The 18,590-nt window shown below is 36.5% G+C and overlaps 3 protein-coding genes across 9 annotated transcripts in view; 2 read left to right on the top strand and 1 right to left on the bottom strand.

Moving 5' to 3' along the window:
* Nucleotides 1–66: 66 nt before the first annotated feature.
* On the top strand, nt 67–3,214 carry LOC107220943 (D-amino-acid oxidase). The gene is made up of 6 exons (XM_015659758.2): nt 67–1,049; nt 1,268–1,391; nt 1,483–1,628; nt 1,709–1,865; nt 1,950–2,228; nt 2,556–3,214. The coding sequence occupies exons 1-6, from the start codon at nt 862–864 to the stop codon at nt 2,664–2,666; spliced, it is 1,005 nt and encodes a 334-aa protein (XP_015515244.1). The 5' UTR covers nt 67–861; the 3' UTR covers nt 2,667–3,214.
* LOC107220962 (histone acetyltransferase KAT8) lies at nt 2,721–6,439 on the bottom strand. The gene is made up of 7 exons (XM_015659784.2): nt 5,747–6,439; nt 5,226–5,485; nt 5,043–5,133; nt 4,743–4,870; nt 4,214–4,444; nt 3,880–4,124; nt 2,721–3,776 (listed from the first exon to the last, which is right to left on the bottom strand). The coding sequence occupies exons 1-7, from the start codon at nt 5,931–5,933 to the stop codon at nt 3,557–3,559; spliced, it is 1,362 nt and encodes a 453-aa protein (XP_015515270.1). The 5' UTR covers nt 5,934–6,439; the 3' UTR covers nt 2,721–3,556.
* A 163-nt stretch (nt 6,440–6,602) lies between these two features.
* LOC107220946 (probable serine/threonine-protein kinase DDB_G0282963) overlaps nt 6,603–18,590 on the top strand; it is a 55,815-nt gene continuing 43,827 nt past the window's right edge. For 6 of the 7 annotated variants that reach the window (XM_046745710.1, XM_046745706.1, XM_015659761.2 and 3 more), the window contains exons 1-2: nt 6,603–7,023; nt 13,675–13,803. In XM_046745710.1, the coding sequence (XP_046601666.1) occupies nt 13,705–13,803 (99 nt within the window). In that variant the 5' untranslated portion in view covers nt 6,603–7,023; nt 13,675–13,704. Of the gene's footprint in view, nt 7,024–8,118; nt 8,177–13,674; nt 13,804–18,590 lie in introns of all 7 variants that reach the window. The other variant, XM_046745699.1, reaches the window with a different exon arrangement.

Genomic DNA, 18,590 nt, shown 5'->3' with positions numbered 1-18,590 from the left:
AACAATATAAATGAGATGAAATGAAGATACTCAAAGGAGTGCCTTATTGCAATCAATTCAGCACAGATACTTGGATGTTCGGTCGTTTACAGTCAGGCGTCATTATCTTGCGCAATTTATTACGCTATTTATCAACGAATTTATACATTTTTTTCCACTCCAATGAGTACTCAAGTGGAATTACATGACTTTTTTTAACGTCCATTTCAATTATTACTTTAGAAATAATCAAACACGGTGACTGCAAAAATTTAAGAACGATGTGATTTTTAAATTGAATGCGTTTAAATACGATATAAATTCGGTCAGATACGCTTGAATGATATCATAAGTATTTTAATGAAAACAGGGCATGATAAACATACAAATAAGTGTAAGAAATCTATGATGAAAAATACGCTTGAAGAATATTTTCAACATCCGAGCAGCAATGATCTCTCTTTTGCCTCCGTGCTCTGCGCTCTGCGCGTCCTTGTACGCATGATCGTATTACGACTAAACGAATTAGTGTGAAACGCCAGAGGAAACACGCGTTGTTTGACGAGTGTGATGTATACACAGTAGCAGGAATCTGAAAAGATAGCAGCCAACGATAATGGTTTATTCCATTTGAGAGCCTTAATACAAATGGTCAGCGCACGATGAAATGTCCGCAGTCTGGTTTAATCGTGTCAACCGCATCGTATCGTTACTGATGCTAACGTAAAAAAAGTTTTGATTCGTACCGTTGGCTTCAGTTCAACATAAACAAAGTCAAGCTATTAATAGTTACAGTAACATCGACACGGTCATCCGTTCTCTGGCGGATTATGTTTATAAAAGGAGTCGATAAATAACTTCGACATTGTTAATTGAGTGATAATGAAAATCGCGGTAATCGGAGGTGGTATCGTCGGATTGACCACTTCCCTTGAACTTAAACAATCAGAATTTCGAAACGCCGACATCACTATCTTTGCTTCCAGCTTTAACGATACCACAAGCCACGTAGCTGCCGGATTATTTCGCGTTGGTAACGCGTTTTCTGGACCCACCGAAGATGTAACCAGGTTGTTATATACGCGAGTATTGATTGCCTGAAAATACTTGTATACTGTATAAATTCCGTATCCGTTACGCAAGACGAGATTCGTAATCATAAAAATCTGCGATAAAAACGATGATAAATTTAGGGTTCAAAAATTGAATATAGTTCCAAAAATTTGAAATCTTTCCTGACCTTTCACCGAGTCAATATTCCACGTTTTTTAGAGTTTGAATCTTTTAGAAAATGGGTTAAGGATGCGTACGAATATTACGACAATATACGTAAAAGCCCCGAAGCAGCTATTGCCGGTATTACCGAAGTTTCTGGGTACATTTTTGCTAAAAGCAATCCTAATTTAGTCGAGGTAATATATTACAAATAAATACATTTTTACAATTCTGAAGCGGTATGCTGTGGAATATACTTTACTATTTTCGTGTTACATACGGGAATAGAATCGCTGGTTACCTGGCTTGGTTCCTGTGTACCGAAAGGCAAAGATAGATGAATTCGAATTGGTTGGCGGCGAATGGAATTACGGAACATTCTTTACTACATTACTTACTGAATGTACGCTGCACTTACCGTGGACAACGTTGAAGTTAGTAGCATAATGCGACATAATTTATTACATCAGATAAAATGAACAGTTTTTAAATTTAATATGCTGTTAAAATTCAGGCTCCAAGAAACCGGTGTAAAGCTGATCGAGAAAAAAATAAATAGCATCAATGAATTATCACCCAGCTTCGATTTGGTTATTAATTGCACGGGTATGGGTGCCCGGTATTTGTGTAACGACCGACGTTTAGTTCCTATCCGAGGACAGGTGGCAAAGGTATAAAAGGGGGGGAAAATGCAATCTATAACGGTAATGATTTTTCGCTCTTTCGATCAAATCATCGTAAAAAATAAACTCTAGGTAAAAGCACCTTGGATTAAAACATGTTTCTACGGCGAATTGGATACGTATATTATTCCGGGATTCAATGGAATTTGCACTCTTGGTGGTGTGCGAAGCTTTGAATCCGAGAGCAACGTGATTTGTCCACATGAATATGCAGCGATTCGCGAAAGGTGTAACAAGTTGGTTCCCTCGCTTGCAAAAGGGGAAACCATCAAACATTTGACTGGAATTAGACCGCACCGGGAAACCGTGCGTGTGGAACCAGAACAAAGTCCGAGTTACGGGAAAATGAAAGTGGGTACCCAGTAACAAACGTATTTCTTTTTGAAGTAACGAAATCATAAATAAATTCGGAAATTCAGGAATTGGAATCCAATATATTAAGTGACTCGATCTGCTACACGTAGAAAGTCATTACACTTTTTTGTAGTGCGGTTTACTTTACACACTAAACCAAAAACTAATAATAGCTGGAATGAAGTACTTCGTTCTACGCTTCGGTGTTCCCATAATATGCCGAATTTCTGATTTTGACAGCCATATATCGCTCAGTCCCGTACTTATCTTGGATCCCAATTACGAGTTGTGAAATTATTAAATATTTCAATATGAACTGTTCAGGTGGTTCATAACTATGGTCATGGAGGGTACGGTGTGTGCACTGCACCGGGTACAGCTAAATATGCTGTTCATTGGGCAAAGGAATTTCAAATATCTTCGTCAAAGCTCTAAATTGTATGCTTCAATAAATAACAATGGACAGGATTTTATGAAGTAGAATTAGTGTCGGTTCATTGTTAATTTTAATAATAATTGTTCTACAAAAAATATATAAGAATCACACAATACTATGTGGCTTTTTCGAATGTAATTCTCAACCCTAACTCTAAAGTGTGTACTATGTATGTTTAACAATAATAAGCGTATACGATGGTAAATTGTTTTTCCTTCATGTCTATGATCTAAATACAAAAACTAGATATAACTTAAAATTATACACATAGAGTTCATGGGTAAAATATAATATTACAACGATACAGGAAATGAATTTTCCTTACTTGAAATTTGTTGCATTTTTTCCATTAAGATCTATAAATTTCTTCACATAAACTGCACTTTACCACAATTTTTTAATACACAGTAACGAAGTTTTCACGCAACAAACTACGGGCATGAAATAATTAGGAAATTCTTTAACGTACAGCGATAACACTGATACAATCAAATCGCACAAAATGTATCGTAATATATTCATATAGTAAATTACATGTTTCCCTTTTTACTTTCGTACATTCGTCATTCATACTCTCTCAACGCTTCAGTATGTAATTTAGAGGTAGCAATTTGAACTATCTTGCCGATTTTCAGTGATCTGACTCAACTGCACAAAGTCGACATAATTCCGTAGCAAACTAATGGATATATCAACTATTACATAAATAAAAAATGTAATGTTCGTTGATACACATAGATTTTGTTTGTTGATAAATTACAGCTGATAAATTGAATCATCCTCAAATGCTGTAACACTCTCATGATACGGAACAAAATAATTTATGTACCAGGATGATAGTGCTATTGTTAATTTTAGTTCGACTATCGTAATTTGCCGTCAACTGTATTCATTTCTTTCCTGGTTTTATATTTTTACGCGGTGGTGCCCCCCATCGTAGGGAGCTCGAGTCAACTGTCAAACGAGGTCGCTTAAACTGGCTGCTTTTGATATGTTCTTCAACCAATTTTGGGGTCACGCAAATTACGTGCTGTCCTTTCCAGTACTTCACCATATTCATGCTTTGGAGTGTTGAAATAATGTCAGTCTGTGAGATGCTAGTCATTTGACTGTAACAATATTATGTGTTTCATTCACTATAAGTTACACTTAGATTTCAAGTATTAAGCAAATCGACATAAACTAATAAAATATAAAATGTAAATTTTATACCTCAAATCTTTGATGCTGAGTGTTCCTCTGAAATCTCTTAATATCTCCAGGAGAATCCAACTCCAGTAGCTCCTGTACGAAAGCTTTCCTAAATCACTGAGAGGCTTTTCGGGGCTTCCAACAGTTTGCTCGATCCTGCTCAATTCATAACTGAATGCGATGAGCAGCTTCCCATATCCTTGTCGTTGAAACGGGGGCAGAGTTAGAATGCAAGCAACATTATTTCCATCCGGCGATTCTTTTTCCTGAATGAAAGTTTTTGTTTTATTGCTAGAGGACAAGCGAAGCTGACTTCACTGTGGTAAAAATAATATTTTTGTTTGAGAATTAATACCTTCGAAAAGTAACCAACTAAATGAGCTCCATGTTTATCCACTTCGCAGAGAATATAGAATAGAAAAGGCTCAACATCGAAATACAATGTTTTGTGATCCAGAAATAATTTGGCCAACAAACAGAGATTCTGGCAGTATATCTTGTGCTCTCTTCCATCAACCTCCCAGATACTCAGAGTACCTTTGCGATATATTTCTTTGCCAACAGGCTGCCTGTGAGTACATTCGCTCTGAAAATCAATTAAAATGTAAATATGCAAACTGTGCACGCAACGTTGAACGTGGTAACGTTAGCGTAACAAAGTATATTTTTAAAACAGTGTTTGGTAAATTTAGAATCAGGTAGTTTTCAAGAGAGTTGTAAAATTAGTATGACTGACGTTATGATTGATGGCTGATTGTATTTCGGAGAATTATAATCTGACAATAGAGGCATTTTTTGAAAAGCACTTTCTCACATTGACTTTAGAAGTTTTAACGTTGTGTGCATACATGTTCAATGAATTTCAACTAAATTAGATTAATTACCATGTGGTATCTGTAAGTTTTCTCGAGCCTCATATATTTCAGACAGTATTCACATATCCATAACTTTGGCTGTTTACCATATTCTTCAGGGTATGGGCTGAAGTACCACGTGTCTATTTCATATCGCCCTGAAAAAATGAGTTTCAGCATAACAATAGAGGTAAGGCACAAGAAAAAATTCCATTAAAGTACTTATAAACATAAGCTGAGGAGATTTTATGAAATGTTAAGTTTTCTATTGTTTTACGAATAATTTACAAAAATCTACAAATATTTTGTAAAGTAACATTTAAAGCTGACCTATTTGTATCCTGTCAATATATTTCACTTTCGTTATGGCCTCATGTTCTTTCTCCAAGGCAGCAGTAGTTGGATCCATTTCTGCGTAGGTCTATTATATACATGGGCATTACAGAGCCGATAATATCTTCCACTAAATAGTTCATTCTGTGCTAAATAAATGAAATTAACAGCTATACCCACTTTCTGTATATGATTTATTTCGTCGTGTCGCCTCTTCTGATTTCGCGTTATTTTCCTGTCCGATGAATCTGCTAACAAATCACTAGCTGGATTCCTGTCGCTATTCTTCCAGCTCTGATCGCTCATGTCAAATCTGCTAGACATTATCCTGTCTCTAGGTACCCACTCGTCCAATCTTCTATTATATCCTTCATAGTGCACGTAGTATTCATAATGGCCTTCCCCCTCATTATATCTCGTTTGAATGATTTCCGCCGGATCTGTAATTGTGCCGTTAGTGTTGAATGAAACGTGACGATTGTAGCTTTTGTTTACCAATGTAAGTAAACACTATTTGAACGCCTGAAAGTGAAATTCAACTTTTCGCAAGTATAGGTAGAACAAAATATGCCAAAAGTCCGGACACACGTAGATGCATGTTGTCTGATATGTGCTGATCGTACGTCTGGCGTCCGGAGCATAGTCCGAAGACGCGTTATAGTCCTCCTGTTATAACCTACTTCACAATCTGAAGTACTCACGCCATGAATCATCCGACCTACGGACCAAGTAGTGTTCCCCGATGTCCAAGGGCTGCTCCTCGAGACTATCCGCGTCATCACCAGATCCTTTACCACCGTTCGTTGAATTGTTCTCACGATTTTCCGGCTTTACCCCCGATTCTTTCGCGCTCGAACTATCTTTACCCTTGTGGTCAGTGTCCGCCATTTTAATAACAATTCACGAATTCAACAGTAAAACAAGACTCCTGGAGCTGGCGCCACCATTACTAGTGCCACCAGTGTCATCGAAAAAATTAGAGACGAAAGGACGGACAGAAAACTTGTATATTTTCCGTGTTTCTTTAGTATTAGCGCTATCTGCCGCCATATAGATTTTTACAATATTTAGGACTGATTTTCGATTGTCCTCGATCGTAAGCGCATGTTGGAAATCTTCGGCTCGAGACCGACCCGCATTTGCCATAATGAAAGCAGCGTATAATGCAGAGCGCATTTAAAATGGCGAATGATTATAGTAGGAGTTGAGGTTTGAGAATGAACAAATGGCAAACATCAGCAAACTTCAACCGTTGACTAAGGATATGTATCCTCAGCAAACGCTTCAAAGGCCAGAGTCATTCGCTGATGAGTAATTTCCAATCCTCAATTCGCTCTCCACTGTTCACACTGCTTTCTTGATGGAAATAGGAGTCGATTACCGTGGTTACCGACGGTACCGACACTACACTACCACCAATATTAGTTCCGACAACCTCGTTCGCGCCAGAGAGCGCCAGTTTCGGTCGAAAACTGGCCACCGTCGCAGAATCGAACACATAGTTTAAAATTCGGCCGCTAATGTCGCACTGTAACAAACGACAGTCGTATATCTTCAGTCGCCGTTGCCGGTTGCCGAGAGGTTGGCTGACGTCACGACGCATGTTCCGTCCTTGTTCCGAGCTATTGAATATTCGAATGACAGAGAGACAGGTGGTGGTGGTGGTGTAGCCGTGTAGGCAGTGAGTAAAGAACATTGAGAAGCGGAGGTGTGGTTTAGTGTACGGGATTCTGTGAGATTGATGCACCGCTACGCATACATGTACATATAATCTACCGTTCGGTTATCAACGACGACGCGTGAGACGGTTTGTGCATCAGAATTCACAATTGAATACTAAATCCTGGTAAATCCTAAAGTGACATGTGCGCGTGCTGGTTCATACACCGTTGTGTTTAGGTGTGATTGCAGTCAAGTTTTATAATGTCTACCGCCGATTCTATTGATTTTTACAAGATATTTAGCTGCGTAAGAAAAGGTGAGTCTTCCCCCCCCCCCCCCCCCCGAAACCCTTTTCAATTTTTTCATGCTACAACTTGTGCGTGCGTATAATGCACCGCACCTGCAATATTACAAGATAGTCAACGCCGTTTGTTCACGTGCGTTAAATTGTGATAGTCATGCATGAACCTCGCACGCGATGCATCTCGGTCTTACGTAGACGTTCTTTTGTCCGAATCAGGCGTCTTTTTTTTCGACCCTTTCTGTACCTACATATACGTAGGTATATTCTTGTAACTATTATCGTTACTCGAAAACGATAAAGCTGACCATAATCGCACGCCGTAATACGCACGGTACGTAGAAACGAAGATTCTCATTCTCGTGGAGGGAGTTCAGAGTCGAGATCGATCGTCGAATGGAATCTCGTACAACTTTTTCATCTCCTGTTTGATATTCGGGACGAAAAACGGCTTCAATTGTAATGCCAATCAGCCGCGTTCCCAATGACGCGCGTACGGATAAAACGACGCGTTGATATCTTCCGAAACTAATAATCCAATTCTTACATACCCCCTGTACGCATACGTGGAGCTTTTTACACACTCTGAATAGAGGCTAATCCAATTACTGGTATACCTACGCGAGGTCACCACAAACGTGTGACGAAATACGAAACACGTTTATCATTTATATTTATGTGTCGTACCGCATCTACAGCTGACTTGGTTTTCTAATGATTATAATATACCGTATGAGTTAGGTCCCACATTTGTTTATTATCAAATCGATTTGCAAGAATACTTTTCAAACAATGCCTTGAGATTCCAACGAGTAAATACCACAATGTCGGGGCTTGTTTCGAAAGTCTTTAATTTCTTAATCAAATTTTACAGATTATGGCTAATTTTCATTGAGCATTCAACGTGTCTACTTTAGAGATGATATTACAATTTTGTGTAAAGAAGAGGCGATAAATTTTTCGAAGTCGGAAATTCGCGATCATAATTATAGTAACAATAATAATGTACGTACAGTGTAGATCAATGATAAATGAGATGGTGGAAAGAGGGTGGGAAATATTGTTGGGAAGAAAGAAAATGAAGAAAAATTGCTGAATTTGTTTTTACAGCTTATTTAAGAGATCATCCGGACACGTCTGGTTGTTCGCCGGGAGGATTTTTATTTTTGTGAGTAAATATGTATGTGCCTAAATGATGAAACCCACGTTGAAAAAAACACGTGTATTAACAATCTGAGGTGGAAGGGATAAATGCAATTTATACTTCGTATGCTATAATAATTTCGCGGTTTTTTTTTTTTTTTTTGTTATTAATCTTTTATCGAAGCTTTTGGTAGGTATACATATAATAATGCGGATGTGGTGCATGCGCGATGATTTCTGGGTTGCAGTATGTAGGTACGAAATTACACATATGTACAATACCAGCACAAACACAATACTAGTAATATCCATATATGATTACATATTATTCTTATTAACAATATTATACTCTCTGAATATACCTAATCTAATATTATAATCGACCGTAAGGACTAACCGCATTCTTTCTATGCTCAAATTGTGTTCAGAATGCACAAATTTCGTAATCTTCAAATGCATTGGTATACGCGATATGTTTCAAAGCTATCGATTAGAATGATTTTTTCGTGAACGTTAGTGATTATTATTATCATTATATTATCCATAGCGTGAATGATTATCGCACCTCGGGCGTATCGAATCGATATTACTGCATCGATTTATCGTGTCGTTGACTCCAACTCAATATTCAGTTATATTTTCACGTTTCATAGACGTGATCGAAGTATTTTACATTAAACAATGTACATACAAATTCCGGTTATGCAATCCATGTATACGTGTGTTTGTACGTATTGAGAAAAGAAAATTCACAAGTTTTCTGCACCAATGATATGAAAAGAAAAACACTCCGGCATGACTGAGTAAGATGAGTTGAAACCGAGTTTAAACTTATCATCATGCATAATATATTGCAAGAGATCTTCTTCTCTGTACCATTGCAGAGATCTGCGGAACATAGCGGCTAATACTTATCCTTGACTTGAGAGTTCAACTTCCGCATTGCTTGTACCTTTACCTAGTTGCCTTCCTCGTTATACCTATATTGTAACATCTCTGCTACGGGCATGTGCCTGTATATTTACACACACATATATATATATCTGTATATATTACATCAAGTTATACAGTCACGTTTGTATAACTCATTAGCTGTAGCATGGCCGTGCAGGGATTATAACTCCAGGTATAAATTACTCGTTGCATCGCAGAGAATAATTATGTCATTACAGATTAGTGTACGTTATATACAGGTAATTATGACAAATTTTGTCAATCACAGCGTTGCATTCACGGGTTGTTGTTTAGATACCTATACTTTTTCGTATTCGGTTGAAAGTCGGTAATCGATCATCAAATTTCTACGGAATTGTTTTTACATCGAAGTTTTAACGACTTAGGAATATATTTCTATCACCCACAGCAGCCACTGAAGTCGTGTTTCATTTGTTTCCAACTAACAAAATAAAGGTATTAAAAAGCAAATGAGTTTTAATTAGAAAATTGGAAAACTGTGATAATTCGTATACACAACTGTAAAGTGTCCTTCGATATTAGTCACTGTGTCTTAGGAAAATTTTTTTAAAACTACGTAGATTTTTAACAAAACATTTTATATGCGTGTACGAGAATTTAAAGACCGATGCTATAGTCATTCAATCAGTGATTAGATGCATACGCTTTGATAATCGTCAATGTAAGCGACAATTTACTTAGTCGGTAAAGACTGACTAATACAGTACACTCTTAATTGCAATGCAATTCAATCGTCGTTCGCGGTTTTCCTTCATTCGAATTTTTCTTTTCTCCTTATTAATTACAAACCTTACATTTATTCTCCAAACATTTTTCATCTCTTCTTCTTCTTCTCCTTTTTCGATGCATTTTATTATTTGCATTACAAAAATTTAATAACGAATGTTTTGTATCGAATCTCTTGCGACGTGCGAGAATAAACCACATAACAAAATACTCGGCTTATTATACCTATGCATACATTTAAATTGTATAAATGATACACCTGACACTCAACCACACGCGTTAGTCGTTGCAACAACGTTGGTATTAAGGCTCACTCACCTGCAGCTAATTATTTAAGTCTACTGTCATGATAAATGCCATGAGTATCGTATTGCATGCATAACTCGTCTCGTCACTCACCATCATGATCGTCATCACAATCTCGTGGTAATTCTCTTTGCCACAAATTTCCTCCTCTCTCTCTCTCTCTCTGTCCCTCTCTCTCTTCCGATATCCCGTTTTTCAAATTGCTTCTCACTTGCAGATGCGGTCTCACATCACGATTCATGTATAACGGGTATACAGCCGTATATCTGTAAAAATAATTTCATATCTACGTGTCGGTTCTCTTCTCAACGCCGCAGGGATTAGAAACGATTAGACAAACAACGTCTACCTATTTAAACATCTGAATACATTTTCCTACTCACAGTTACACGGAGAAAAGATTTTATTTACTGTTAACAACAAACGTACATATTTGAATATGGCAAAATCAATTTATCGTTATTATTATCGATTAAGATTTGATAATAATAAAAAAACATTTATTTCACCACATCCAAATACCATTTACGTTTGTTAAGGGGAAATAAGCTCTTTGGTCATTCTCACTGTATAATTTCGTCGACAATAATATTCTCACCGTATTTTTATTCTAACAAGCGTAATGAAAGATCGCGGTGTTTATTATCGGCACAAAACATCGTAAACAAAAAAAAACAAAAAAAATCGAAAGGAAAGAAAGAATGAAAACTATCCGATTGGTGATCGTTAGACGTAGCGGTTAACCGCGAAAGCTAGAGAGTGGATTAAAGGTCGAGAGTTCGCGTTGTTAGACGCCACCAGCCGTAGTAGGAGTTAAAAAATGAGCCATACTATACCGTTAGAATACAATACGCTGCACGCCGCTTATACAACGGCCATGACGATGGTAAAAAGCAGATCGTATCCTCATCTTCTTCTCATCTGCTCTTCGGCGCTGCGATAGTCGTACGTGTAGGTACCTAACAATAAGTAAGCAGGAGGAGTCTAGATATCTACAGATTTATTTTCGGCATTCCGACTCCCATAAGCATTTCACTACACCGCTAGTGTTGCCGCTGCTGCTGCTGCTGAACTGTGTCATCCTTTTTTCCCTTTCACATTTTACGTACGAACCGGAAATGATATTTTAAGAACCGAATAAATCCATCCTCGAATCTTGGTCAAACCACTAATCATTCACTTCTTTTCACACTCCTTGATCAATTAATTACTTTAACCCTTTCAGTCACAGAAATCGTCACTATATACTTATAGTGGCACCCTTTTCTTTCTTTTCAAATTAAAACATGCCACTCATTTCTTCTCCGGTAGACTTTCAAATTTTTGTTTTTTTCGCTTTAGGGGCTTCTGTGACTAAAAGGGTTAATTAATAATTCAAGCTTGGAATAAATTTATCTGTAGCAAGTTATTTTTTGCAAATCCAGTTAACCCCTTTTATTTATTTTTTTTTTTTTTTGTTCTCATCTTTTGATCTGTATACCTTCACCAAAGCCCGTGACCCGGTCAATGTCCCGCATCTGACGGTGATTTAGCTAATACGGAGTCGATGTCACGGTTCAGAAAACTGAAATGCAGGTGTGATCAGTCCTGGTTTATATCTCCGGTAATTGTTCGAATGGTATTTTATTATCTCTGCAGTTTCCTCGTATAAGCTCGTCTCTCTGCACATATCGTGCACATACTTGACGGTGTCATCGACTGTGAGTGTCCGCAGTAAACCTGATTCGGGACTCCTCGACACCGCTTCCATGAATCCCATTACGATGCAGCGGTGACCAAATTCAACGCTTTCGGAGCGATGTTTTACCTGCCCGCAAAGCCTTGATACGTGCATTATGCTAGGGAAAAGGATAATCTTCAGCATTATCCCTGGATTTTCAATTTTAGTTCGAATTTTAGCGTCCAATCGTGTCCCGATAGGCGGTCGGCTGATTTTGGTACCCTTGCGAACGCCTAAGATTTAGTATGTGCGTAGATTTCTAAAGTGAGTTGCGAGCAAAGATAAAAGCCACGATTATATTATTCGGATTTTTAAGTTCATTTTAATTATTTAGAAATTTTGATCATTTTTTTCATTTAAGAAATTCCGCTTCATTGTCGAAAATTTCGTTTCGTGATTGAGAGCGTTTATAAAGTCTATTTCACTCTTTTAATAAAGTCTGTATATCCGGAAACAGATCAATCGTGCTCCTGTAAGCAATTTCGAAACCGTTCCCGGTAGCCAAAGGCTGCAATGATTACCGGTTGATGTATAAAAAAAAAAAAAAAAAAAAAAAACAAACCCGTCATTCCAATATCGAAAGTTTATACGGTCAATGGTGAGTGAGAAACGGACCAGCAAAAGTACAGCAACTTTACACGACCGCCAAGAAGCACTGTCAAACCTTGACCAGTATTTTTGAAAAGTCTTTTCTATGCCGTTTATTTTTTCGTACCATTCTCCGCATACGTACCTATAAGTTTAAAGTTATATTAACTACGAATAGACAGACAGAATAGCCGGTACAAGTGTGTATGTAAGATACGGTACCGCGTAAATGGATGCGGTGTAACTCTAGAATGTGGAACGTACTGGAGATAGGTTGTTACAATAGAGTAGAGTAGAATGTAAAAGGTCCGCGAGTCTAGGCGGGTATATGATATATTCTTTTACGCGATAAATAGGCTACACGAACATCAGTTGCTGGTTTAGAAGTGTTGTTGCGAGCTGTAAATTGCGATGATGTTTTATCAGACTCGATGCAGGTTGAATAGGTACGTTGATCTCCGTTCGTTCGTTTCTTCTTCGTCTTATTCATTCGTGACTTTGCGGCAGGATTGATGAGAAAATTAATTTAAAGAAACAATGGAAGTGAAAATGAGGTAAAACTTATCTTAGTTCCTTCACTACGTGCAATTAATCTTGTGTATAAGGTATTCCGATCCAAACTAACCTAGGTCCGACCCTCACCATCGGCGATATTTTTTTATTTTTAAACACGGTGTAGAGTGTATGAAAAAAAATCATCTCTTTCACCGAGTTTTTGATTTTTTTGACCATGGGTTTCATTTTTATTGTAGATAAGATTCGTATCATCTCCGATCCTTACTTGCAAATTCCGTAGATCACACGGAGTTAAGACCGATGACATTGTCGAGATTCGATACGTAATGGTGATTCTGAATATTCACCAGCACAGACTATAGTCGGCAAGGACAACTTAATATAGATCTATTCTTCACTCCGCTTTTTTGACTTTTGCACAGGTATAAAATAATTGGTCTCACAATAACAACAAACATCTGTCATGACATACAAACACCGTCATTCGTTATACTAATATCAAACTAACCATCGATTAATATGATACGTTACACCGCTGATCTCTATGATCTAAATTCACCTCTTTTAGTGCCTTCGGTTTCTTTATCGTTCTCTGTAATACTTTTGCAACAGTAACTCTGTAAAAATTTACAGTAGTATCGTAATTCTAATTTTCCAATACTAATACCATGAATTTTATCACGCATTATCAGGATACGTTCGAGTGAAGTTAGCAGATCTATATGGGGCAATGCGTGTCGCGTAAGGCGGGCACCGTCATCGCAGCCTCCAGCAACGGTTCACCCTCATATCGGATCATGGACAAGCCCAATAAGAATAAGGTCTGTATACAAATAGAAACGGATTTATCGATTCGAATAAATTGACAAAAATTCTGAGATACCCTTTGACTGTGATGTTTCAAGGTAAATTAAGTATGTTCAGCGAAGTGAAATTTTTAATAGGAGAAAAAAAATTCTTAAAACAACCAAACTACCGAAAAATGAATCATGCTGCTCAAAAAATCATAACTCACTGAATTCTCAATATTTTGCGCTTAAAATACTGTTTCGAAACATTGCGGATATTTTTCTTACCATGCTTTCATTCGTTCTTCATTAGGGTGGTCCTTGTTTAGGGTGTTGACCATTTTTTTTCTCGGGCCGCCCCCCAAATCGACTTTAAATAATTCAAAAACAATTCCATAATTTTTTTTCAGGTTTTTATCTCAACTTTAACCCGTTTCTGTAAAACGCTGGCTTTCCCCCATTCAAAATACACGTGTTTCGAACACATTGTTAGCATATATTTTATTGTAAGGGTAATGATGTTCAGAAAAAGCTGTAACCATGAGGTTTTAGCGGACACTAGAGCTACTATTTGATAAAAAATTTACATCATCATACGATGCAATCCCAACGAATTGCACACCCTCAAAATCTGAAATGTTTTCTTACATTTAAAGGAAGTGCAATTTGTCTAAATTACCTGGTATGATGATGCGAATTTTCTTCTCACATAGTAGCGCTAATACTAAAGCTCACTAGAACCTCCCAGTTATAGATTTTTTTTTAACATTATCACTCTTACAGTAAAGTACATATATGCTAAGAATGTGCTTCAAACGCGTGTATTTTAAATGGGGAAATCCTCCTTGTTGCAGGCCTTAAAGTTGAGAAAAAAATCTGAAAAATATTGTATAATGTTTATTAAATTATTTAAAGTTAACTTGTGGGGTAAGTTGGAAAAAATTCGTTGCCACCCTAGTGCCGCGTGTATTTATGTGCGTTTTGATTGAAATATCTGGGGATTTTGCGATTGTATTTGAAATCATGGTACGCAGGGAACTATTCAAAAGTCGAATACTATTTTCACTGTATATAATATGCAGTTAGCTATTTATGCAGTAGGTGTTCTGCGGTTACCATATAAATATTATAATAGTATCGGTGTATCGTATCTCGACATTCGATATCCCTGCGGGTTTGGCGGCAAGTGCAGAGCGCGAATTATTCGCGACCACAGATACAAGCTGTATATACCTATAATATCCTGTGCATATGCATCATTGTAGATAATACAGACGGTTTTATACGTACGTTTGTTATTTACTCTCGATTTTCTCCGCAATCGTCGCTACGCTCTGACTCCGCTCAATCGATGTAATTGCATCATGTGCATTATTTACAAATATACCTAAACGTGTACTATTTTATACGGTAAAAAAAAAAGAAAAAAAAAAAAAATACAACGCGATTAATTATACAATTGGTTTTTCTACAATAATTTTTCATTCCATACGCGGTTGGTGTTATTTTTTCGGAATGCTGATTAAACTTGAGAGAAAAAATTGCAATTTCTACCGTATTTAAACAATGTGTGAATTCGCACCTAATTATAATAAATCTTTATTCGTCGTTATACTCGGCGGAAGTCGCGTACGATCGAGAAACGCGTAATTTTCTTTCTTACCATTATCTACGACGTAATTTTTTTAACCATTTCGCTTGATTTTCCGCAACGTATTTAACGACAACACTTTCTCAACTGCATATCTTTTTCACGATATTCAGTGCAATTTCAGTTATTACAGAAATCTACCGCGTTCGTAATAATTGTAATTTTCGCGTATATCATAGTACAATTGCACACCTCGAACGATGAAAATTACTCTTTCACATCCGTTATATCGAAGTATGAAAAAGTATACCTTATGTACAACACTTTCTTAGAAAAAAAAATAAAAAAAAACAATCGATGCAAAAATTCCTCTACGTAGATTGATGAACGGTGAAAAATCATTAACATGATTTGCACTGCTAATATATATATATATACATATTTGCATATTCTGTACGTGCGTATTTTGGCGTTTCAATTTTTGAGAAATTCCAAAAATTGCGGATTTGACAGCCAAAAACGTGAAGGTAACTTGGTTTATCGAATTACCTAATTGTAAGTAATTTCAAGAATTGAAACTTATTTTACTGTGAGCAAAATATTTTTTACCGGCATCCATTTCGTCCTAATTAATGATTAAATTTCCTGAAAAAGTACACTTTCGAGGCTAATTCGACCCACCGGTCCTCTTAAAACCGGTGTCCAATTATACACCGTACATCGCACGATTTATACACATTGTATTTTTGTTTTATTTCTGTTATCATTAATTCATTTCTTACATTTCCGCCGTTTATAATTTAATTCTGTCGAGAAGGCGGTGCAATTAAGGATCATTAACCAACAGTTATATCGACCCGTAGTCTGCGGCGAGTTGCTGCTGCATTTCCATACCAAACTCATTAGCTCCTACACCATGCTTTTATATATATATATACATTTCCCTAATTCATTTAACACGATCCTGATCATCCACGTTCTGAAATATAAAACACCTCTGCGTTCCAAGCTCGGTCAGCTTGTCTGTGTATAAATAATGCCGGCCTCGATTTCCTTCTCACGAGATTGTGAATTAGAAAATACAAAGATTTTCAACACGCGAGTTTACGAATTTCACGTGTATATTTTATACTTTCTACATGGTCTTTCTAATTTTTCTGTCGTTACAATTTTTTTGATCAGACTGTACACCTGATACGTATACTTAATGCGTGCATCTAAACTCCTCGAGATAAACTTCGAGGACTTGACACGTTTCTGAGTACAAGTTATACACACGTGATTTACTACCGAACCTATAAGTCTGAGAGGTTGTGTAGTTACAACGATACGCGTTCTTACGAAGGATGAAAATTGTGTAAAATAGCACCGACACGTGAATCTTTACAACGAATCGCAAAAACTAATCGAAAAACTATCAGCACTTGTAAAGAGTTGTGAGAAAACTTATGTTTTAGAGATAAGTTGATACGCTGTTGATATGCTTACGATAGGATAATATAATTGATATGAAATTTGAATTTGATGCTCTAATTTTCGTTTTCGAACAAATATTATATTTTTTTGGACCACCCTAATGTAAATAAGGGGATCTTTTAACTTCGTCCAAACCATTATAAACAAAGATTCACAAACTGCTCGGTAGTGTAAAAAATTTGCAACGATCCAACGAACGGAATCTGGTATTTCACAGTTATTGTAACATGTATATATATATATATATATATATATATATATATATAGCTATGTAAATGATACCGCGGTTTTGTCTGCACGGTATATATTGGTCGACGGTATTATGCGTGGACCTATTATTGCTCTGTTTTATTTCTTCCCTGTCCATTTTTGTTTCCTTCAATTTTCTCTCACAATCGTTCCTTACTGCCTGCGATCCGTGAGAAACAACTGGCAGCCGTGATTAATCGCGTTAACAAGAGTACAATAAACGGTTCATTCGTTAAATATCACGATCGAACCTTTCTTATTATAAACTAAACGCTACTCGGTGTTTTTGTCACTTTTCCGAACACGGTTTTTATCATTTCACTACAGTTGTACAAATTGTCATTTTATTTCTTTTTATCGTGTAATTATTGTGCAAATGTATTACACCTACGCGTAATATTCTACAGAACAAAGCAATCGGCTAAGAATAAATTATCTTTCAACAACCGACGAACTTGATAATTATTTCAATTACAGTTATGATTACATCGCCGGTATTTTATGATTATAACGCCTCGAATTGGCGATAAAATTGTTTTATTCTATTTTATCGTAGTAAATTCTTTCAAAGTGAAATTTTTTTCTCTTCACTGATCAATGATCTTTACGTAAACTTTGTCTCCTACGGTGGAAAATTTTTCACTTACGATTCAATTTTGAACTTGGAACAATAAGAGAAGAAGGAAAAATTAAATTATTGAAAAACCACACAGACAAACAGGCTAATTACATAGTCTTGAATCCGTATGACTTACATATATTATACGTGTTTAATAAGAGAATAGTATTTTTATTTTTTCGAAGCGTATAAGGTGGCAAGTAATAATAGTTCATAGGATATGTGTACAAGAGTACCTAAATATTTTCGAATTGCGCGTTTCATTCCTCGGCTAAATTGTTCCATATAAGTTTATATACACATATATATATATATGTATATGTATATTTATATATATTCCCTTGAGGCGATTTATAATATAACCATGCTCTCTCCAAACTTTCTCAGAACTACCGATTCATTCCCTCATTCTTTTACCCGCCATACACATATACACACACACACACACGTATAGTACGCCTTGTTCAACAGAACGTATAAATTGATGTACAAGGATATATATATATATGTGTATTTTATTTTATATTAACCATTCTACGATAGATGTTAAAAGTATATATATATACAATATATACATATATATATTAATCCTTACATACATACATTCGTATCCCGCCTATTGTCTTACGCAAAGAGATACGCATCGCTCTTCTATATAATTAATAACAATTATGCTGATGCGTATAACATTATATGTACACGTATACATCTCGTATATGAGCTTTCCCATATAGCTTCTCCGTATACTTTTTCTGATTTTGCCTGGAGCAGCAGGTATTGGTTGGTGTTCGTATGTTGTAATATATTTGTGTATACGGATACACGTATCTGCTTTGTAAGAGCGGTTTTAGAAAACTGGGAAAAAGTAGCAGCAGTCTATTGTAT

Source organism: Neodiprion lecontei, chromosome 1, assembly GCF_021901455.1.
Source record: "Neodiprion lecontei isolate iyNeoLeco1 chromosome 1, iyNeoLeco1.1, whole genome shotgun sequence".
Lineage (NCBI taxonomy): Eukaryota > Metazoa > Arthropoda > Insecta > Hymenoptera > Diprionidae > Neodiprion > Neodiprion lecontei.
The sequence above is the reverse complement of the archived record's forward strand: the minus strand, read 5'-3'. Positions and strand labels throughout refer to the sequence as shown.